The sequence below is a fragment of the Primulina huaijiensis genome, chromosome 13 (assembly GCF_012295235.1).
Source record: "Primulina huaijiensis isolate GDHJ02 chromosome 13, ASM1229523v2, whole genome shotgun sequence".
In the NCBI taxonomy this organism is placed as follows: Eukaryota; Viridiplantae; Streptophyta; class Magnoliopsida; order Lamiales; family Gesneriaceae; genus Primulina; species Primulina huaijiensis.
Window position 1 is genome coordinate 10,719,855 of NC_133318.1, and position 23,642 is coordinate 10,743,496.

The 23,642-nt window shown below is 37.2% G+C and overlaps 2 protein-coding genes across 3 annotated transcripts; one reads left to right on the forward strand and one right to left on the reverse strand.

Moving 5' to 3' along the window:
- Positions 1 to 1,447: 1,447 nt before the first annotated feature.
- LOC140991207 (uncharacterized) lies at positions 1,448 to 2,649 on the forward strand. Its single transcript, XM_073461155.1, has 3 exons — positions 1,448 to 1,727; positions 1,848 to 1,939; positions 2,095 to 2,649. Exons 1-3 carry the CDS (start codon positions 1,448 to 1,450, stop codon positions 2,647 to 2,649), a joined length of 927 nt encoding a protein of 308 aa, XP_073317256.1.
- An 8,524-nt stretch (positions 2,650 to 11,173) lies between these two features.
- Positions 11,174 to 22,740, reverse strand: LOC140991667 (uncharacterized). 2 transcript variants are annotated; one of them, XM_073461756.1, is made up of 4 exons: positions 22,454 to 22,740; positions 22,275 to 22,373; positions 11,622 to 11,754; positions 11,174 to 11,383 (listed from the first exon to the last, which is right to left on the reverse strand). In XM_073461756.1, the coding sequence occupies exons 1-4, from the start codon at positions 22,670 to 22,672 to the stop codon at positions 11,349 to 11,351; spliced, it is 486 nt and encodes a 161-aa protein (XP_073317857.1). In that variant the 5' UTR covers positions 22,673 to 22,740; the 3' UTR covers positions 11,174 to 11,348. The 2 variants fall into 2 exon arrangements, with proteins under 2 accessions (XP_073317857.1, XP_073317856.1); XM_073461755.1 differs by having other exon boundaries at positions 11,614 to 11,754.
- Between the last annotated feature and the right edge of the window lie 902 nt (positions 22,741 to 23,642).

Genomic DNA, 23,642 nt, shown 5'->3' on the forward strand with positions numbered 1-23,642 from the left:
AGAGAAAGCAAGTTTTATTACTTCTGGGGCACTTTCTGCTACGTGGTCATGCCCTTTGGCCTGAAAAATGCTGGGGCCACGTACCAACGTTTGATGAATCATGTGTTTCAAAAGTAGATAGGCAGGAACATTGAAGTGTATGTGGATGATATTCTGATCAAGACTCGGGAAGTCTCTTGTTTTGTTGATGATCTAATCGAGACCTTCGATGCCCTGAAGCACTATGGCATAAAGCTCAACCCAGCTAAGTGTATTTAGGGTAAGGAGTGGAAAATTTTTGGGTTTTCTTGTAACAGATCGAGGAATTGAAGTAAATCCCAAAAAGATCAAAGCAGTACTTGATATGCCTTCCCCTCAATCTGTCCGAGAAGTACAAAAACTAACCGGGAGGATTACAGCCCTGTCACGCTTCATTTCTCGATCTGCCCATCGAAGTTATCCATTTTTTCAAGTTTTAAGGAAAGCACAAAAATTTGGCTGAGATGAAAAATGTGAACAAGCTTTCCAAGATTTGAGGAAACATTTGACCGAGTTGCCTGTTTTGGTAAAACCAGAGCCTGGGGAAAAATTGTGGGTTTATTTATCTGCCACTGAGCAGGCCTTTAGCTCCGTACTTGTCAGGGAGGAAGGGGCCGACCAGAAACCAGTATATTATGTCAGTCATGCCCTTCGAGGAGCCGAATTGAAGTACAGTGAAGTAGAAAAAATAGCCCTGGCCCTGGTGATGACTGCCTGGAAGCTGAGACCGTATTTTCTCTCACATCCTATTGTGGTTCTCACTAATTCTCCACTCAGGAGAATCATGACACATGCTGAAGTCTCGGGAAGAATGATCAAGTGGATTATAGAGCTCGGGGAATATGACATCGAATATAAACCTCGAGTTCCTATTAAAGCCTATGTATTAACAGACTTCTTGATAGAGATGATTCGACCACCGGGGAAAGAGGAAGTATGGAGAGTTTTTGTTGATGGGGAATCAAACTTATCAGGGTGCGGAGTTGGGGTGGTTTTAATTGCTCCATCAGGGGAGAAGATCAAGTTGGCTCTAAGAATCGACTACTGGGTCACCAATAATGAGGCAGAATATGAGGCCGTTCTGGCAGGATTACAAGCTGCTCGGGAAGTTGGCGCTTCCCGGGTCATTATTTACTCTGATTCTCAACTGGTTGCCCAACAGATTAAAGGAACATACGAAGCTAAGAATGAAAAAATGCTCAAATATCTAGGGCTCATCACGGCCCGGGCAGCATCTCTCACTGATTGGAGCATTGAACAGATCCCTAGAGAAGAGAATGGAGAGGCTAATATCTTGGCCAAATTAGCTTCCTCTATGTCAGACATAAGCACCCGGGAAGTCCTATATTTTACCTGGTCGGTGCTATCTGTTGATGAAGAAATGACGTCTGCCCAATAAAATTCGTGGAAGACTCCTCTGATCGATTATATGGTCCATGGAAAGTTACCCGAAGAGTGGGCCCGAGCCCTGAAAATCAAAAAGCAAGCACCCAAGTTTGTTATTTTGAATGATGTTTTGTATAGACGGTCATATCAGGGCCCTTTACTTAAGTGTTTATCAGAAAATGAGGTTGAATATGTTCTTCGAGAAATACATGAAGGGCGCTGCGGTGAACATCTCGGTGGAACGGCCCTTGCTCGGAAAATTATATTAGCAGGGTTTTGGTGGCCTCGAATGAATCAAGATGCTGCTCAACTTGTTCAGAAATGTAAGAGTTGTCAACACCATTCTAATTTTCATCATCGCCCGGCTGCTAGCATGCAACCCATCTCAACATCATGTCCCTTTGATCAATGGGGTATGGATATTGTGGGCCCTTTCCCTACAGCCCGGGCACAGAAAAAATTCCTTCTCGTGGCTGTAGATTACTTTTCCAAATGGGTGGAGGCTGAGTCGTTGGCCAAAATTACTGAGGAAGAGGTAATGAAATTTCTCTGGACAAACAATGTTTTCAGATTTGGAATACCAAAAAGATTGTTTTCAGACAACGGAAGGCAATTCCAGGGGAGGAAAATTACATCTTGGTGCCAAAAATGAAGATAATTCGATCTTTCACTTCAGTAGCCTACCCACAGGCCAATTGCCAAACTGAGGTGACTAATAGGATCATTGTACAAGCACTGAAAGCCTGGCTTCATGGAAAAGGAAAGGACTTGGTTGAAGAATTATCGAGTATATTATGGGCATATCGAACTACACCTCGAACGAGTACTCGGGAAACTCCTTACAGCCTTGTCTATGGTTCGGAAGCTGTATTGCCTGTAGAAATCGGACAACCATCTACTCGGGTGGAATCTTATCCGAATAACAATGATCAGACCCGAGCCATTGAGCTTGATTTGGTTGAAGAGAAAAGAGATCAGGCAGCTATTCGAATGGAAGCCTATAGAAATCGGGTAATGAAATCCTACAACAAGCATGTTCGATCACGAGATATCCAAGTTGGAGACCTAGTCATGAAAAAAGTTAAGCAGGTGGGTGATGTGGGGAAATTGGAAGCACGGTGGGAAGGACCCATCAAAGTAATTCAAAGAGTTAGCTCGGGAGCCGCTTACTATCTAGAAGACTCTCAAGGGCATACCCTTAAAAGAACCTGGAATGCATTTCATTTGAAAAAAATTTTTGCTTAAAGTTCTTGTATCCATTGCTTGTGCATCAAATGAAAAAATTATTCAAAGAAGTGTCTACTAAGTCCAGGGACCCGTACCCTGGCCCAGGGACCCGCACCCCGGTCATTTACCAAGTCCAGAGACCCGTACCCTGGCCCGGGGACCCGCACCCCGGTGATTTACCAAGTCCAGGGACCCGTACCCTGGCCAAAGGACCCGCACCTCGGTCATTTACTAAAGTCCAGGGACCCGTACCCTGGCTAAGGGATCCGCACCCCGGTTATTTATTAAAACTCAAGGACCATACCCTGGTCCGGAGATCCGTACCTCGGTCATCTATTAAAGCCTAAGAATCCGTACATCGCCTATTTACTATTTTCAGGAACCTGCACCCCTTCTATCTAACAAGATTAATCCTACTTTGGTTATTAATATGCTTAATGAAGGTTGATTAGACCCTATGGGGATACATGAAAATTCAATCAATATGACACTTGGAGGTATGTTGTTCCAATTATTCAAGGCAAGAATAAACAGTGAAGAAACATTTAATTAAAGACAGAAGTATTTACAGGGTGCCCGGAAGCTCGGGAAATAAATAAAAAAAATTAATAATAATAAGATTCCAAATATATTTTGGGTCTTGTTTCTCCTCCTCTTCCTCTTTTTCCGGGAGGGAAGCTGCAGCTTTTTCCAAGTCAGGAAAGTCTTCCCGATCGGAGGGAACCAGACCTGCCTCCTGAAACTGCTCAAAACACTAGTTGAAGCCAAGGTCAAAATAGACGAAAGCTTTATCAGCTACCATCTTTTTGAATTCCTCGGACGACAAGAATTTTGCCATGTCCTCCTCACGGGAAGTCTCTGCCTGTTCTAGGGCCGCAAATCGCCTCTTCAGCTTGGGCCCGGGAGGACTCCGCTTCTTCTTTAGCCCTCTGCGCCTCAAGATGAACCGCCTCTAAATTACAATCATACTACTTCCGGAAGGATTCCAGCACTGCCCGAGTCTGAGCTAGCTCTGCTTGAATCAGGTCCACTTGCTGTTTCCAGCCAGCTTTTTCCCTAGCCAAGACATGCTCGTGAAGGTCCTGCATCCGGCCCACCTCCTCTTGAAGCTTGTCATGTGTTTCCCGGGCAGAGATGGCCTGGTTATTGGCTCTCTTTGCAGCGTGGGCCACTCGCTCAAAGGCTGACATAAGCATTTGCAAGCCCTGCAAATATAAAAGATGTCAGAAAAACTGATACATGATTAGGTGACAGAAAAATGATAGAAGAACTTATGGAGAAGGATCGAGCCACTCCTTCGCATAATAACTCGTTGGGATGGATTCCTTGGAGATGCACCACCTCATCAGGGCACAAGAGACCCCGGATCATCTTGACGAGATCCGAGCTGATGTCATCCCCAAAGATATTGGGAAGAACCCAAGGCCTCTCGCCTTGAGGACAAGCCGACGAACCAGGAGGAGGATGTGATCGGACCATTTCTTCAGGCTCTTTTTCCTCCACGATAACCGTTTCAATAACTGGCTCTGTCACGGTTTTTCTCTTCCGGTGGTTCAAAGGGGCCGGGTCCTCTTCATTAACCAGAGAGGTGGTCTCCCCCTGCGCTTCAGCCTCTGCCTTGGCCCAGCGCTCCTCAATTTCCCGGGCCTCAGCTGCCGCCCGGGCTTGGCGTTCCTCATTCTCCTGAGCTTCCCGAGCTCTCTTCTCCGCCCGAGCTTTCTTCTTCTTTGCCTTCTTCTGGGTAGCTGGCTTGAGGAGACTGGCCTTGATCATTGCTTCTTCGGTTGCATCAAAGATTAAGCAGTCAGAAAATTAACACAAAAAAAAAAAAAAAAACTAAGGAGAATAATTTACCAGCCTGAGACCCGGCCTGGTCAAACTCCTCTATTATTTGGTCGACAGGGTCCTTAGGATGAGACCCAATACCATAGTAGACTAGGTTATCTCCCCCGATCAACACAGAGGACAAGAAGGATTTCTTTTCCAAAGCATCCCGGGCATGGGTAAAAGTAGGAAGAAGTTTGAAGTCTGAGGGAAGTTCAGGTTGAGGGGGCATCGAAGATAGAAATCATGTCGAACAGGTCAGGAGAGTGGGGAGTTGTAAAAAGAAAAATTTTGTTTTCCACCTTCTTCAAAGAAGAAGGGATGTCAGTCAAGAACCGATAAAGCATCCGGGCCATAAAAGAAAAGACCCCGTCATTAAATCGACAGGAGTAGAAATAATGAAAAATAAAGGAGTTGATGGGGATGATTTTCATACGAAATAAAACAAAAGTGGCCGCCATAATCCTAAAGGCGTTCGGGTGAAGATGATTAATGGGGAGCCCAAAGAACCGGGCAACCCCTTCAAAGAAATGATGAATGGGGAATCTAAGCCCACTCTTAAGTTGTTCGACAAAGAAGGTGTGGTAGCCGGGCGGACGGGTGCCCGGGTGATCGCTAGGCTTAGGAATTAATATTTTGTAGGTGGAAGGAATGGAGCCTAAGGACCTGATCTCTTCGAGATTACCCGGGCGAAGGGTGGAAGTCACAGTAGAGAACCACAAGGGTCCTGCTACCTTGTCTTTCCCCTTGCCAGGGTTGCCAGTAGGTCGGGATGAAGAAGCTTTTTGTTTTGGGAGAGGTCGGGAATGAGAAATAGGGATGCCTACGGGAATGTGAGCAGAGTGCTCAGAAGGAGTCGGGGAGTTATCCTCTGACCGACCCCTAACGTTCCTACCAGATGTAGAAGAAGTGGAGTTTGACATGACTAAGGGTAAAAAAAAAAAAAAAAAGAAGAGAGAAGCACTTACGAAATAAAAACGGTTGTGGAGGGCTGGTAACAGAGACCGTCGAAGGAGATTTGCGCGTCGGAAAGTTCGAGAGAGAAAATGGCAAGAGTTCGGCCGCTTTTTTGAATTTGAAAGTGATTTTTGAAAAACTAGTGAACTGCTATATATAGGTAGAAGAGTTAATCTACACCGTTGATCTAAAATGAATCGGACGGATCCATCGACATGGGAAATCACGCGGGGTATTTAAAAAGACATGCGCGGAGTTTGAGGCGTCATAATGATTTATCTTCTCGGGATACGAAAAGGTACTGAAAACTTTTAATTCTAGGCTTATGTCAACACTGACAATATGACATTAATATCATCTCGGGGAGTCTAAGCGACAAATTGTTTCTCCTGACCGGGCACACAAAACTAATCGAGACAACGAGTACGACTCTAGCCCGACTATTTAAGGAGGGAGTGATGATATCCCGGGATGTCCAGGGACATGGATAGAGCCCGTGATGTCCCGAGTCATGGAGCCGGGCCATGGATAGTGCCCGGGTCAGGAGGATGGATTATTCCCGGGTCAACAAGGTGACAACCTGATTGGAGATCCAGATCTCGGGTTGGCTGGGACATTGAGAGTGACTTGACACGGAGAGCATATGAAGAGGCCAATAGAAAGGCCGGGCCATTGAAACATCCGGGATATACTTTTCCCGGGCTATTGGATGCCTGAGTTTTCATATAAGTCCCCTAGAGGTGTTCTACCTGAACCACTTCGATATGAGTGCTGCATTTAATTGCGTCGATAAAGTAGAGTGTGTGCAGCCGACCTATCTCTGATATCAATGCAAGTGGTTGACAAAATCAGGTCGGATGGATGTGACTAGTATGAGATTTGACATGTCAGAACAATAGGTTATAATCAGTCGCCCTACTATAATTAATGATCATCAGAAAGAACGATGTCATCATTACATTCTCCTACTATAAATACCAGGTTCCTTCTTTGCATGTATTCATCTATTCACACATTGAATGCTCACATTTATTGTTCATTTACTCCCCACCATTCACACCAATCCCACAACCATCACTTGGTTACATTGATTTTTATCTTGAGTCCTTCACTGACTTAAGCATCGGAGTGGTCACGTCGGACACCTCTCCGGCGCCCATTCACGTGGTTATTTTTTTGGTTACAGATCCTTTCGTCCACCCCAAGAAGCAAGCTTTTGACCCAGACGTTTGGTTCTCTTTTCCTTTACTATATTGATAGCAGATCCGGTAGAGTTCCCGACCCTACTCCTCCATTTCACCCGGATCGCATCAGAGAGCTTATTTGATGGAGAGAACTTCAAAAGACGAACTCCAGAATTGATCTGTAAAGATAATGTTTTCTTCATCTCAAGTTCAATTTCTTTCTCACATCTCTTAATCAATGATGACTTAAAATTATCAAGGCGGATCATTGATCCCCTTTGGTTAAGCAAACCATAGATTATGCTCTTCCAACGTCCAGTTAGAGAATCTCTTAATAGTCCAACTATTATATCATGTTCAAAGTGATGACCCAAATGCATAAGATATAAACATTTACTATCCCAAACTTTAATATATTGAGGAAGGGTGTGAGTGGGATCCATTTTGTAATGTTTAAACATGTGCAACTTTGCTATTTGTTCGGGAGCTCTTTGAATTTTAGCTGCTCCACGAAGGATACTAAGAGTGTGTTTAATTTTTTCCAAATCTTTAAGATGAGAGAAAATATTAAATTCGACACAAATCCAACCTTAATATTTAAGATTCAAGATGAAAAATTTTCATACATCATAATAATCTCTCATTCTCAATATTATTGGCAAACTATCATTTGACATTAAACACATGAAACTCTTATTATGGATCACATTTAGATAGACATTGACGGAAAAAACTTTAACTAAATTTTGCAAAAAAATTATTCGTACAACAAAAATATGTTGTATTGTCCCCCTTTTTTTTTCTCTCTAAATTCTAAATTATTAGTCAGTCGATCCAAGAAAAAACTCACAAGTGTACTTCAACTTTTGTATCGAATTTTCTACTCTGTACACGTTGCCCATTCATCATTTGATATTTTATATATATCCTTACATGAATTATAACACTTGACTTCCATATTGTATATTTCTCACGAAATATTTTTTATTTATTAAATACACTGCTTAAAAAAAATTATACGTGAATGAATATCTTGCTTTTCTCTAGTCTTTCGACACATGTGCAATAGTCACGAATATCAATTTTGTTTTCTTCATGCATGTTCTCCCTTAGCGCATATTATATTTCTTTCTTTCGAAAAAAAAAATTTCACGCATTTTTCACATTTAATGAACATAAACAAAAAACAACTTTCGGATCAAATGAGTTCACCGAAAAAATAACAAACACTGGTTAGAATATCAACTAACACATGCTCTGATACCAATGACGGAAATCTTACACTCGAATATCGCATATGATAATAGAATAAATTCATATTTTGATTTAGGATCTTTGTAGTTGATTTACTAACTTTCTTCGATGATATTAATACACTTCGATGGTCTGACGTCGATCACGAATGGAAAGGAATCAATTTTGCACAATCCAAATGCTTAATAATTGTGATATGATTTGTGTACTTTGAAATGAATGTATCGGCTTTCTTTTATTTCTTCCGAGAACCACACATCTCTATTTTAATTTGTGTAGTGGAAGTTAAAGAAAAATTATCCAATCAAAATAACTACTCCCTCTTATAATTCAAAATCAAACTTTTGAATTATTTGGGTCAGGTCGGATCGGGTCAGCCCTCATGGACGACCAATTACCATTAACCAGTTTATTATTTCATACAGTTGTGGAAGGGTTCAAGAAGAACAACTTCAAGCCAAACCAAAATAATAAGCGTAACAGGTTTGGGACAAAGAAATATAAAAGCAAAATGACGTGCTACAATTTCCAAGCATTTGGTCATTTCGCTCGTGAGTGCCCTGAGCCTAAAAAGGTAGCGCTTATTAACGCTTTTGTGAGTACTATATGTGTCTCTAGTAGTGTTTTATTAACTGAATCTTATCCTGTGTGGATTGTGTACTTGGAGCAACAGACCATGTAACTAGAGATCGTGAAGCGTTTGTGGATTTTCGTCGAGTTCCTTGCGGCACGAGATGGATATATGTAGGAAATTATGCAAAAGTTGAAGTCAAAGGCATCGATACTTACAAACTAGAGTTGCATGGTGGCCGGACTCTTATCTTACATGATGTCCTTTATGCACCAGAGATTCGACAAAATTTAGTATCTGTTGTTGTTGTTGTTCTAGGACTAGGATTCGGTTTGAAATTTAGTAGTAATCTTGTTCGTATCTGCTATGGCAATATGTATTATGGTTGTGGACATCTTATGAATGGTTTTATCGTGTTGGATTGTGATAGAAAAATGTTTAACTATTATGCTGACCGTTGCGTTTCGTTAAATATTTGTTCATCTAGTAATGCAAATGTGGATGCTTACACTTGGCATGCTAGATTAGATCACATTGGGAAAGACATGATGAATCGACTAATCAAAGCAGAACTTTTAGGTTCTCTATCTAAACTTGATTTGTCGGATTGTGAACACTGTCTTGCTGGTAAAATGACACGAAAACCATTTGGAAAAGCAATAAGGGCAGAATTTCCATTGCAATTGATTCATTCAGACATATGTGGTCCAATGAATGTGAAGGCTAGACATGGAGCTTCTTACTTCATTACATTTATTGATGATTTCACTCGTTATGGTCATGTCTATTTGATTCCTCATAAATATATTTTGAATTGAGTTGCTATATATATATCCTTAACCGGTGTATAGCTCTGAGCTCTTATTCAATATGCTCGCTGGTCACACTATCTATTTGCTTGTATGAAATTATGTTATATATGATTGTGATCAATCTAGGCAAGATGTCTAGCCCCCATGTGCGAGTAGGAGATGTAAGAAATAACTAATGGGTTAGCGGGTTGCCCATGAGGGCTAACCCGATCCGACCCGACCCAAATAATTAAAATTTTTGATTTTGAATTCTAAGAGGGAGTAATTATTTTTTGTTGGATAACTTTCTTTAACTTCCACTATACAAAATTGGATAATATTTTTTTTGTTTGTTCTCGGAGGAATATAGCAGGCCGAGACATTCATTTTCAAGGTTCACAAATCATAACACAATTATTAAGCATTTGGATTGTGAAATAAATTGATTCCTTTCCATTCGTGATCGGTATCGGACCATCGAAGAACATTGTTATCTTTGGAACAAAAGTTAGTAAATCAACTACAAAGATCCTACATCAAAATATGAATTATACGATATTCGAGTTAGATTTTCCTTCAAACCCAAAAAAGCTTTTGGTCTTGCTGCCCTTAAGGTACGGATTATTTAAAAGGATTGGCATAAGAATTGTTTCGTTTTATATATACAGTACAATAACAACTATTCCACTGCCCCTCCTATAGGATACTTTAATTGTGTGAGAAGAATAGTTCCCATCATATAGGAGAATTACTTTTTGTAGTAGCTATTTTAGCTGATGATGTATTCCACATCAAGCCTGGGATTGCAGACTAGTAATGTTGCATTTGTAAGAAAACAAAACAATCGTCCAAGTATTTGTGTTGTTTGTGGATTCAAATGTGATAGGAGAAACAAGAAGAAAACAAAGAAAATGACTTTATAGAGGCATGAGTTTAACACTTTCTCCTTAAGAAGAATTTGCCCCTCACTATGTGATAGAGGTTTGTGGCAATCTTCTCCCAAGATACAACTACAACTCTTGAATAATGAGCACTCAAATATTCAAGTTCTATCACAAAGAAATGAATGAACTCTTTCTTGTTGAAGAAGGAAGAAGAACAATATGTAAATGAGTATGTTATGTGTTATGTGTCTTTGATTTAATATTTAATATTTTTCATGTGAAAAGACATGATCTTTCATTTATAGTGATGTTCCTTGGCCATTGTAACTGACCACAAATGAAAAAATACAAGAAAAATCCGAAGGGACACTAAAACCACGAAGGGGCGCGCGCGCCTGCTACTGGCTTGCGCGCAGATCCGCGCGCAGGTGCTTGCCTGCTACTGATCACGACTGATTTTATTTTTATTTTTCTTTTCCGTCCCTTACATGTTCCGACTACTCGTTTGAAATTCTTTCAACATTCTATGAACTTGTTTCGAGTTTAATTCAGAACCACCGAACTTAATATTCGTTCATTAAACTCCGTTCTTCGTTTCGAATTTTTCCAATCAAACACATTTATTAATTTATTTATTTTCATTCATTAAACATCAAAATTATCCAACAACTTGTGCTCTCATTTTAGAGTTTTACCCTACACAGTGATAGCGATACCTGCTGGTATAATTACACGAAATTGGCTTCATAGACGGTCTCTCAACAAAAACACGAGATTTATCGACAGGATCTCGAAATTCGTAATTCAAATCAGTAAATATTTTGTGGACGAATAATTTCTCATGCCCTTTTTCAAGCACGGAAAAAGGGTGGGTTCGAATCCGAATTCAATTGATACCTCCTCCAAATTGTGCTAAAATGAATAAAGAAACAGAAACTACATAAAACCAGCACACAGTTATTTTAAAATTTTGAATAATCACACCCCTTCATAACCGATTAATGATATAACTTAATCTTGCATAATTTGCCTCCGACACTAAATCCTTGATTTTGTTCGGTGAACCAACAAAATCTATAACTTCAAATTTGTTTCTACAAAACCAATTTTTTTTTTAACCACGCATTGGAAATAAAAGTGTCAAATATGCCAACCAAGATGAAACGAGAGACGAAATGTCATTATTATTAAAAAAAAACAAACAAGACAATAAGAGAGAGAGTGGGTAAAGTCCAAATGGATTTGGTCTCACTCACTCCGGTTGGGCTTGCCGGAGATAAAATTTACCTGCACAAAATGAGATTGCGATTAAAATTAAATACAATTATTAAAAAAAAAAAAAAAAAAAAAAGAGTGTTTGCCTATCTTTTCCGGATTAAAAATATATATTTACACTAATTTATGACTATCTCAAGAATAAATATCAGTCTATTATTGTGGTTAAAAGATAATAATAATAATCAAAATGAGGAATTAACAGTAATAAATATAAAGAAGTAAATTATTTATTTAATTACCGTATCACCTTTTGCTGGAATCCAGTCATTAGTAGCAGGGTTTCCCCTGCATGAGTCATGGTGTTCAGCAACAGAAGAATTTGGTGTGAGGCTGAAACATTTCCCTTTTGTGTCGTCCGCTTTTATGAATCCTGTTCCCGTCTGGTTATAGTTCATATATAAAAAAAACAGATATTAAAACTAAGCTAATGATTATCACTCTCTTACTTCGCCTGTATTCATCAGATTGCATGGTAGAAAGGGAAAGCCAACAAATATCTCGATTCACTGCAACAATAAATTGCTATTGTGACACTTTTTTGTAGACACTTTTAATTAAATGTTGTTACAACTTACAAATACTTACTAATGACACTTGTAAAAAAAATTATAATGTGTAAAAAAAACACATTAGATTAGTTATCCTGATATTTTTAATTGATATCATTTTTTATATAGAGAGAAACAATTATTTTTCCCACATCGTAAAAAATCATTAAAAAACTAAAATTTGTCACTATAAATAAATGTGAGAATATTTGAGTTAGATAAATATTAGAGGAGGGAAAATAATTGTTTTCCTTCATGTAAAAAATGACATCAATTAAAAATGTTAGGATAACTAATCTAATATGTTTTTTTTATCCCCACATTTATTTTATCTATTTTTCCCTCCTCAATATTTATCCAACCCAAATATTCTCACATTTGTTATTGTCACTATAAATAACATACACGACACTTTTAGTTGTCATTATAAATTATTTTAACTGACATATAAATTTATCATTATTACTATAATAACAAGACATGTATAAATATACTTAAAACATGAGTTTTCTTGACTTTTAAAATTTTCATTATATGAATAATTAGTAACACGTATGAAGTTGTCATTAACATCTTATAATGACATTAAAAAATGTCAGAAAGTTTAAGACGACATTGGAATAGAGGACATTTGTTGGAAGTGCCACTAAAACTTAAATGTCACTAAATATTGAATATGATGACATTTATTAATGTCAACACAAGCATTTATTCTTGTAGTGATTAGTTTCATAAACTTATTTGAGTTGTATTATCTTTTATTTGCTCGGAATATCATGTATCTGTTGGTACTTTGTTTATCTTGTACTTCTTCCATTTCATTCATATATTCAGGTTTACGTGTGTTTTCATATAAATTAAAAAAAAATTATTGCAAAAGTACATTTTGTACTTAATGAATATTTTAATAGGATAAAAAATAGTCGATACTAGCTAATGTATTTAATAAAAATGGTAGATTGGTAAAAACAGAGAAAACGATATTAAGTATAAAAATTAAAATATATCTAGGACACGTAAAAAACGTTGCCTTGCCCGGGTATGTTGGTAGTATGATTTAACCAAACCCTTTTTTAAATAGATACATATTTCTCACTAAAAAAAAAAGGAAAGCCAATAAATGTGTTATGATATTTATAAATTGAAATTAAAAATATTTTTGATTTCTAAAATATAATTTATTTATTGAAATAATAATTTTCTTATGGATAAGATTCTGAGAAATATTTAATTAAGGATATTGCATTTCTAGATATGTGATAATTATGATAAGAATTTTATGATATGGTATTATTATTTAAAAAGAGTTAATTTCTAATAAAATTCTTGTTTCCATATATTGTAGGATTCTTTTTGAAGATAAACCCTAGGAAAAAAGGTGGCTATAAATAAGATAAACAAGCTAAGGAAAAAGACTTGGACTTTTGACTTTGGCTTTTCGGACTTTAGCTTTTCGGACTTTTGGTTTTTGACTTTTGACTTTCGACTTTTCGGCTGGTGGATTTGCTTTTTGGTGGCTGCATACTTTTGCAATTTTGCACGTCGTGAACTTCAGAGAAAAAAATTCACAAGAACGTTGTTGTTTTGAAGAATGATATTTCACGTGTTGTCGTGATTGTTGTAGACATTTGCAGACAACACGCGTGAAAGTGTTGGCTGAAGATCGTATTTTATTACTTTAGTTTTTGGCACCGTGTTTTGCTTTTTTGAATACATTTTATTTTGATTATTTGTTTCAGAAAAAAAAAAAAATTTTTTCTCAACGTGTTGAGATAATTAGTTTTTATTAAAATCACTAGTGTTGGTTTTTGTAAACTCAAGTTGTTTTCTAGTGATTATTTTGTCCTAAGGCACCGCAGAATTATTTATATTTGTGCACAATTTATTCTGAGTTATTTTGGTTTAAGTTATTTATTTGTGTGTTATATTATTCCGCTGCATGTTGTCACTAGGTGTCACAACATCTGGGACAATATTTAAATCTGATACACCCAACTTTTTATGGTTTATGTTAAACAGAATATTCCCACCCTTACAAGTGGTATCAAACCGGTCTCTTGATATACTAAGTGCTGATTCAAGTTTTTTTGTTTAACAGTTCGCTTAATCAATGAACGCGTCACTTGCAAATGCATCACTTCAACCACCTGTTTTGGATGGATCCAACTACAGTCTATGTAAGGTCAAAATCAAATTATACAATAATTCCATAGATGAAAGAGCGTGGCACATGTTGTCAGCGGTTGGAGTCCACTGAAAAGAATAAATGAATATGGTGATATCCTGATAAAGCTTGCATTCAGCAAGTACAAGCTTCGAATCAGGCCTTAAACGCTATTATCACCTCAGTCGACCTAAATATGTTCAGCTTGATTACAAATTGTGTATCGGCTAAGGATGCATGGGAAATACTTCAGTAACATTGTGAATGATCTGAAAGTGTGCGAAGAACGAATTTGAGAATGCTGAAGTCAAAATTTGAGAATCTGATGATGGAATAAACTGAAACAATCATTGATTATGATCGACGCCTCAGATAGATTGCCAACGAAGCATTCAGTTTGGGTGATCCAATCTAAATGAACGTCTGCGTAGCAAACTACTCAGATCACTGCCCAAACAATTTAATATTAAAATTTGTGCAATTGATGAAGCAAAAGACGCAACTCTAATTGCACTAGAAGATCTGATAAGCTCACTTTGCACCTTCGAGATAAACATGGATATGCAGAAGAAGGATAAGGGTAGGACGATCGCTTTCCAGGTATCAATTGAATCCTATAATGATCTTCTTCAACTGTCACATGAAGTTAATGAGTCGGATTTCTGTGAGGACTCTTATCTCCTATATCACGAAAAAGTTTGTGGATTATTTGAAGAGGATTCGAGACAAAAAGAAGACTGGAAAGCCATCCAAATTCCCCAGTAACACTGCTCTTGAAAAACAATAGAAGTTTCTTGCCCAAAGACAGTTTTGGCAAAGGAATGAAGGCAAAAGCCAGCTTAATCCGAAAAGATTTGACTTTGTGCAATGCAAAGAATGTAATGGCTTGGGACATTATGCCAACGAATGTCCGAATAGATCCCGCAAGAATAAAAGACCTTATATTTCCCTAAGTGATGAGGAATCTGATGAGGAGGATGAATCCAATAAAGAAGATAATCACACCTCACTGACTACAATTCTGGAAGAAAAACGTTGGTTACAAGTGAATCGACTAGGTATTGCCTCCGGTGTTGCAACACATGTTCAAAATCACTGTCTTAATTCAGTAACTTCAGAAATTTTAAGAACAGATGAAGATTTGTAAACTGATGATGAAGAAATCACTATAGAGAGTAGTACAGAAACTATATGAAGAGTTGTATGCTGACCGGATAAACAGAAACAAGTTGAACACAACTCTCACAATGGAGAATACAGAGTTGAAGTCTGTAGTTGCCAAACTCAAAGTGATCTTAAACAAAAAAGATTTGGAATTGTGCAAAACCAAAGGTGATCTTAAGAAAGCGACTGAAACTCTTGCCAAGTTTAACTCGAGTACAATATCTAAGCTTGATTCGATGCTGATGATGGGAAGAGACGATAAGATGGATTAGGCTTCACAAACAGTGTCTTTGAAGTTGGATAATCATCATCTAAACCAACTATTTTTGTGAAAGAAAAAGTAGATACGTCTAAACAGTCGCAAGCGACATCTACGATTAAGATATCTCCACCAAAAAGACAAGCTGGTGCTCAAAAGCCGAAGCCAAGTAAGCTCAAGTATGTTTGTCACTACTGTTTTAAACCCGGTCATATCAAACCCTACTATTTTAAGATTAGAGAAGACTGTATGAACACCAAAGTAAATTGGATGTTGCCTAGAGTGTTGCCCAACACTTCCAACCATCGACTTACCTACGGAAAATTTGGGTACCAAAGGCAAAAATTAATTGTAATGTTGTGTATACGTTGTTAAAAACTAACACTGCAGGTCACTGGTACTTTGATAGTGGAAGTTCACGCCCCATGACAGTTCACGAGAACATCTCACAAACTACGTTGAACAAAAAGACGGTAGAGTAACCTATGGAAGGGGAGAAAAAGAAAGGATTGTTCGAAAAGGAACACAGAATGTTGAAAGACTGCCGAAGCTCCACAATGTGCTACATGTCGAGGGACTAAAATCAAATTTGATAAGCATTAGCCAATTGTGTGATGATAATTTACATGTTAAGTTTGATAAATATACATGTGAAGTTTTTTATGATACTGATGTGTGCGTGATGACACACACAAGATCTTTGGATAATTGCTATCAATTAGGAGAAGAATTGACATGCAAACATGCAAAGATCTCAAAAGGAAAACTGTCGAGGATGACGTGGATGACCTCCTGGAAATTTCCATCTCACTCGAAAATCCAGGTGTTACCCCAGATGTTGCAACACCGAGCACAACACGTGACTCTGAAGTGATTGTACCCGAGGATGAACAACAAAGTGATGATGATTCAATCGAAGATGGAAAGAATATTCCAAATAAATCAAGTTCAGAATAACCATCCACCGTCTCAAATGATTGGGAATGTGGATGAAGACATACAAACCCGGAATGAAGAAAATGTCGACTACCACAAGATGGTCGGGTTACTATGCATGAGTTCCATGTACTACCAGGTTAGACCTTCCTGTTTTATATCTCACTCAGAACCCAAAAATGTCGATGAGGCATTAAAAGATGAGGTTCGGACAAAAGTGATGTATGATAGATAAGCTTGAACAGTTTGTTCGAAATGATGTGTGGTATTTAGTTCCACCTCCTGACGATGGTAATATAATTGGTACAAAATGAATATTTAAAAATAAAACTGATGAGTCAGGAAACATCATTCGGAACAAAGCAAGGTTGGTTGATCAAGGGTACACATAGGTAGAGGGGATTGTCATTGATGAGACCTTTGCTCCTGTTGTCCGTATTGAGTCAGTCCGACTATTGCTAGCTATTTCATGATATATGAAGATTAAACTCTACCAAATGGATGTCAAAAGTGCTTTTTTAAATGGGATTTTGTGTGAAGAAGTATATATTAGACAACGTAAATGATTCGAGGATCCACACCACTTGAATCATGTTTACATGTTGAAAAATGCTCTCTATGGCTTGAAGCAAGCACCACGAGCATGGTATGGTAGACTGACCGAGTATTTACTCGAAATTGACTTCAAACTAGTTGAAGTAGACAAAACTCTTTTTATTCAAAAGTTTAAAGGCAAAATACTTATCTGTCAAGTTTATGTAGATGACATCATTTTTGGTGCATCTTCTCAAAAACATGTTGATAATTTTATTGAATGTGTGTCCTCTACCTTAAAATGAGCATGTTTGGAGAGTTAAGTTTCTTTCTTGGATTGCAAATTAAACAAATGCATAATGGTATTTTTCTGTGCCAAAGTTAATATGCCAAGAATCTGATTAAAAAATTTGCAAACGAAAATACTAAACACATCAAAACACCAATAGGCTCGATTGAGAAATTGTGCAAAGATGATATTGCCGAAAATGTTGACAACACCTTATGTCGAGCCTCTTGTATTTTACTGCTAGTCGACATGACATCATTTGTAGCATCTGTTTGTGTGCTAGGTACCAATCAAATCATAAAATTTCACATGTAAAAGCTGTGAAGAGTATTATACTCTACATAGCTGGAACTATAGACTTAGAATTATAGTACACTCATGAAACGAATACCAACCTGATAGCTTTTTCTGATGCCTATTGGGCTGGAGATTTGGATGATAGAAAGAGCACAACGGAAGGATGTTTCTATCTTGACAATAACTTAGTCTCATGGTATAGTAAGAAGCAAAATTGTGTGTCACTTTCACCTCCTGAATCCGAAAATGTGACAGCTGGAAATTGTTGCAACCAAATTTTATGGATGAATCAAATGGTAGAAGATTACGGACTTAGGAGTGTGACCCTACCTGTGTAATGTGATTATTCTAGCGCAATTGACATTTCAAAAAATCCAGTAAAACACTCTCGAACTAAATACATTGACATCCGACACCATTTTATTTGAGATTTAGTAAAAAAAATTTGATCTACATGAAATTTGTTGGTACAAATAACCAATTGACATATATATTAACAAAAGCATTAAATTTTGAGAGATTCTCCAACCTTAAGAAATCTCTCAGCATGTGTGCATCCAGATCTTTATGGATTTTGTCTTAGATGTTACAACATCTTAGACAAACCTAATATGCATGTGCATTTTTAGGAATTAGGCATTCTGCATTTACATTCATACAATTATATGTTGTGTTTCATTGAGTTATATAATCTTTTGATGTGCTGACAATTCCTTAATTTTATTTGAATCAACACACTTGGACATTATTATACACCTTGACCAAGTCACAAAGTAGTTGAGAGATGTTCGTGTACTCCATGATCTTGTCCCATATGAAAAGTGATTTGTGAAGATTGAAAAAAGAAAAGAAAAAAATGATATGTTTTGTGTCAGATAAAAAAGAATGGAAAAAACTACCTAAAAGAATCCAATAAAGATGTGATTCTAGTGTAAGAGCTACTACTTCTAAATTAAATACAAAAATCAAAATAGAAGAAAATGAAAAAAACTACCTAGAAGAGTCCTGAGAAAACCGTTCTTCTAGTGTGGGAGCTACCACTTCTATATTCAGATAGTTTACAAGCCTCCAAGTGTTAAAGAAAATCAAAATTGTTTTTAGGATTTGGACGTGTTTTCAGAATATGTTACCAACATCAATAAAAACACTACATTTGTAAACATATCACATACTTGTTTCATATTTCTATTTCTGTTCATTATATTGTTAGGCATAATTAGATTATTCATATATATAATATTGTGTATATTGTTGATTCAGGAGGGTATGAGTATTTAATAGAGAAAATTCGGCGAAAAACTTGATTTTACTAGAAACCCAATATTTATGATTTTTGATGATTTAGTGGTATTGACCGATGAGGAGTTTAAATCTGAAAATACTTTTTAAAAGTAATTATGCTGAATTGAAGTCTCATTACTTTGCTTAATTTTCGGTTAATTTTTCACCAGTTAGAATTTTTTTACCATTGGGAACAAACTGAGAAATCTGTTAGAATTTGATGGATTTTAAATTTGTTACTGTTGCACTGTGTGTGAGTACTTTTCTTTTAATCCAAAACATTTCATATTTCCACTCATGATTTCTGCAAAACTCTCGACCAAAGAACACCATGCTCTTCTTGATTTTCTCTGCAACATCTTTGAATATATCTCAATTTATTTTTCGTCTCTGATTTTAGCAATTGCAGGACAAAGGTCTGTTCCTCAAGACATCCGAAGAGAGATGGGATACAAGGAGAATGTTGCTCTTGTTTCCACAACACATACCGAAACATCTGCTGCTTTGAATTTTGAAATTGTTCTTTTTGAGGACGCGCCCATCCCTCTGGAGAAAATTTCCCCAAGCGAGCCGAGGAATGAAATTGACGTGGACAATCTCCCTGATTTTGCTGCTATGAACCAGGTTTTTCACCGCCACCACTGGTCAGACGATCAAAAAGACAGGCGGGTACAACCCTGATCTCACTCCCTCACAGAGATTTCGCCACAAGGTGAGTCTTCTTCAAGATCGTCACTGGCTAATCCCGAGAACACCTCTAGTGATGATTCGATGAATCTGATTACAAGTTAGTGGCTCGTAAAAAGCCCACACCCCTTGCTGTAAGCAGCTCCTCCGAGGACACTCTCTCAATTTCTGGTGATGAAGCTGCACACTCTGACCATAATGAACCAACTCCATCTGATAAGAACGAGATCTCCTTGGCTCAGGTGATAGCAAACCTGAAGAAAGCGAAGCACTCTGCCTCTGGTTCTGGTCATCAAGATTATGATGAAGAACCAAATTCTGAAATGCTGAGGGAATTTGAAGACAACCACCCTACACTCTCCACTAACTCTTTCTCCAAGAGCTCTGATGAAATTTTGGAGGAAGGTACTGAAACCTCCACTGATAGCGCTGATGTTGCCCTGGGTGTTGAGGACATTCCAGACGACATTGTATGAAAAAATTGTGATCTGAGCAAAGCCTTCTCGACGAAGTTCTACAACCAAAAATCCTTAGCACAGTGGTCTGTGTGTGCCAACAGAGCTTTATTGAAGAGAAGAATGTAGACATGGAATCGTTTTCAAGACACAATCTGGTGAACTTCCTCAAATTGCGGGCTTGTTATCTAGTGTGTCTGCAGTACTACCGTTCTGTCGAAAGCTTGTGATGGAAATCTTTACCAACCTCTCACTGGGAGTGGGTGATGAGAGGTCAACAAAGCTTGGACGGTGTTTATTCATGATAGGGTGGATCAGTTTAACCCCAATGTCATCAACTCTTATTACAACACCCCTATATTGATGATGTCCCTCAACCTGACATTTATGATGTCATTTCAATGTTGACGGGAGGGTTGATTCAGCAGTTTGCATCCAGGATGCCTATCTGCCGCAAACCTCACCTCTCTGTACTCTGTTCTTCAGAAAGTTGTCATCCGCAACTGGACATCCTCCACCAATTCCACAGTGGTGACAAGGTCTCAAGCTTTGACACTATTTTTAATAGGGACTCGCATGCTCAATTTTGGACTACTAGCATTTAAGAAAATACTCTAGTTTACCGAAGGAGGATTGAAGTAATCTAAGCTGTCATTTCCTTCACTCATTTATGGCATCCTTGAATCTCATGGATTCATCCGTGACATTGGCGAGCAATCATCAGATGTCAGCGAGTTTTTGAAAATTGTCCTTGCCTTGCTTAGAGGAAACAGAAAGATAGACCTTCCATGGTCTGAGTCTTGCATTGCTTCTGACGTCACTGATATGCCACAAAGTTCTCAGAACACAGCTGCTCCCACGGGATATGTCATGCTCTCCACCGCTGCAATTCCGGCTCAGCTGTATCATGCTCTGGCCAAGATAATTCAAGCCAAGGCTGATTTGCTCTATTATGATAATCTAGTTGCTGACTACCGGTTGGCTATGGAAGAGGTTGTCCATTCTAGACAAAAATGGGGAGAAGATGGAGTTGCACAAACAGATGAAGCTGGCCCGTCGGGAACAAGAGAAAGCGATGAAGGAGATGAATCTGACATTGATAGTGATAAGTGATTAATCATTTTGCTCTGTAATCATTTTGCTTTGTGCTTGTGTTACTTTGTTTTTCTCTGTGCATGTGTTATTTTGTTTTGATGATAAGTTTTTATGCTCTACCTTGATAATATGCAATGAATGTTTGTTTCTCTCCTTCGTTGCCTCACGTGTTGCCAACACTGCTAACAACACGTATGCTAACATGATCAAATGCTAACATGATCAAAATTAGGGGGAGATATGCTCTCACATTCAGGGGGAGATGGATTTTCACATGCAGGGGGAGATAAAATAGAATCAACATGGAAAATAGTTTTTGTGCTTATTTTGTCAGAAAGACAAAAAAGAAGAGATTGAAAAGAAAAATATTCTTGATTTTCAAGATATAATTTATTCCTTAAAATAATCTTTTCCTTAAATATATTTTATTTATTGATAAGATTGTGTGAAATATTTAATTAAGAGAAACAAGCTAAAGGAAAAGGCTTGGACTTTTGACTTTGGCTTTGGACTTTCGACTTTTCGGCTGGTGGATTTGCTTTTTGATGGTTGCATACTTTTGCACTTTTGTACGCCGTAAAACTTCAGACAACGATAATTCACAAAGACGTTGATGTTTTGAAAAGTGTTGTTCCACGTTTTGTCGTGATTGTTTTAGAGACATCTGCAGACAACACACTTGGAAGTATTGGTTGAAGATCGTGTTTTTTTTAATCTAGTTTTCGGCACGGTGTTTTGCTTTCTAGAATATGTTTTATTCTAGTTATTTGTTTAAAAAACCAATTTTTTCTCAACGTATTGAAAAAATTAGTTTTCTTTAAAATCACTATAGTTGGTTTAATAAACTCAAATTATTTTTTAGTGATTATTTTGTCTGGTTTTGTAAACTCAAATTATTTTTTAGTGATCATTTTATCCTGGGACATCGCGCAAATATTTATATTTGTGCACAAATAATTTTGAGTTATTTTGGTTTAAGTTATTTATTTATGCGTTATATTATTCTGATACGTGTTGTCACTAAGTGTCACAACATTTAAGATAACATTTAAATTTAATATACACAATTTTTCATAATTTATGTTAAACAGAATATTGCCTCTTACACAAATGATTGTAAAAGATCTAAATAATTCTAAGACTAAAAAAAGCAGTAGACTTGAAATTTGTAGAGATATCATATATACATACAGTATGATGGTTCTTATCAACGCAATTGAGGTCTCTGTAATATTCAGTTTCCGTAAACTCCTCATCATCAACTTTGTTATCACTGTAAACCGGCAATTTCTGCAAAATAATAAGAAAAATAAATCTGCCAGTGCCTTGTTACATGATCAAATTCTTGATAATAATAAAATATGAAATACCTGAGTGTCTTCCTCGAGAAGTTGAAATTGGAGAAGTTCAGGAATGGAGTCGTTGACGCTGGAGGAGAAAGAAGCGTCAGCATGGTTGGAGTCGTGTTCGCTCCGCTGAGGCTTTATGGGGCGCTTCGGCGCCAGTCGGTCAAAGTAATCTCTGGTGGCAGCTTCCACTTGCGCCGCCGCCTCTCCGCTTAATTTAACTTCGCTACGGTTTGGCTTCATTTTACTACAAGAGAGGAGATATTTTTATGCTCGAAAAGATGAAGGAATGGCCATCCTTTTGGTAGGGTTCAAGATATATATCTGTTTATTTATTTTTTCTTCTGTCTTATCCGAACAATAATTATTGAGTGACCCGAGGACAGAATCATACATGTGGCCTAAATTTTTTTAAAATTTTTATATATTAATTTCATTAAATTTTGGATAAATTTACATTCATCAGAATAATTCATTTTCAAAATAATAAAAAATCTGAGAGTTTAAAATTTTAATAAAAATAACTCAATTTTCTTCACTCTGCCACCAAGTCCACTTTTAGTTCATTTGGTCTCCACCCTTCCCAAATTAGCTTACTGCCTTAGTTCCATTCCCTCCTCATGTACGTACTAAAAAACGACTTTTGGTTTTGACATATGCATGAGATATTTTTAACAAATAATTTGTTGAACTTAGACCGTTTTGATTCTTATTTTATATTAACAAAATTAATTTTGTGAGATAATCTCATGAGTCAATTTTGTCAAACATATCTCATAGTTGGATAACTCATGAAAAATATAACTTTTTATATCAAAAGTATTAATTATTATAGTATCTGACAAGAAAACTACTAATATATAAAACGGTTCTCAATTTATCTATTGTATACGCAAAAATATTGATAGAAGAAACTTTTTTTTTACTGTCTTCTCTATTTGCACTTGATTTTTGTGATTTAATCTTCGTGTTGTAACTAGTAATGTAGAGCTCAAAACCAATACACGTAAAATCTATGCATTTATTTAAATTGTTAAATCATTTATTTAATTTTAAAATGATTCGGGTGATGCATGATTTATGAAAGTGCATTGTTTTAATTATTTATGTTTATGTGATGCACGTTAAAATATTTTTTTGAGTTTCACGTTTCAGGCGATTATTCGATGCGGGATCGAGAAAAAGAGACCGACGACGATTTTTGGGCGATTTT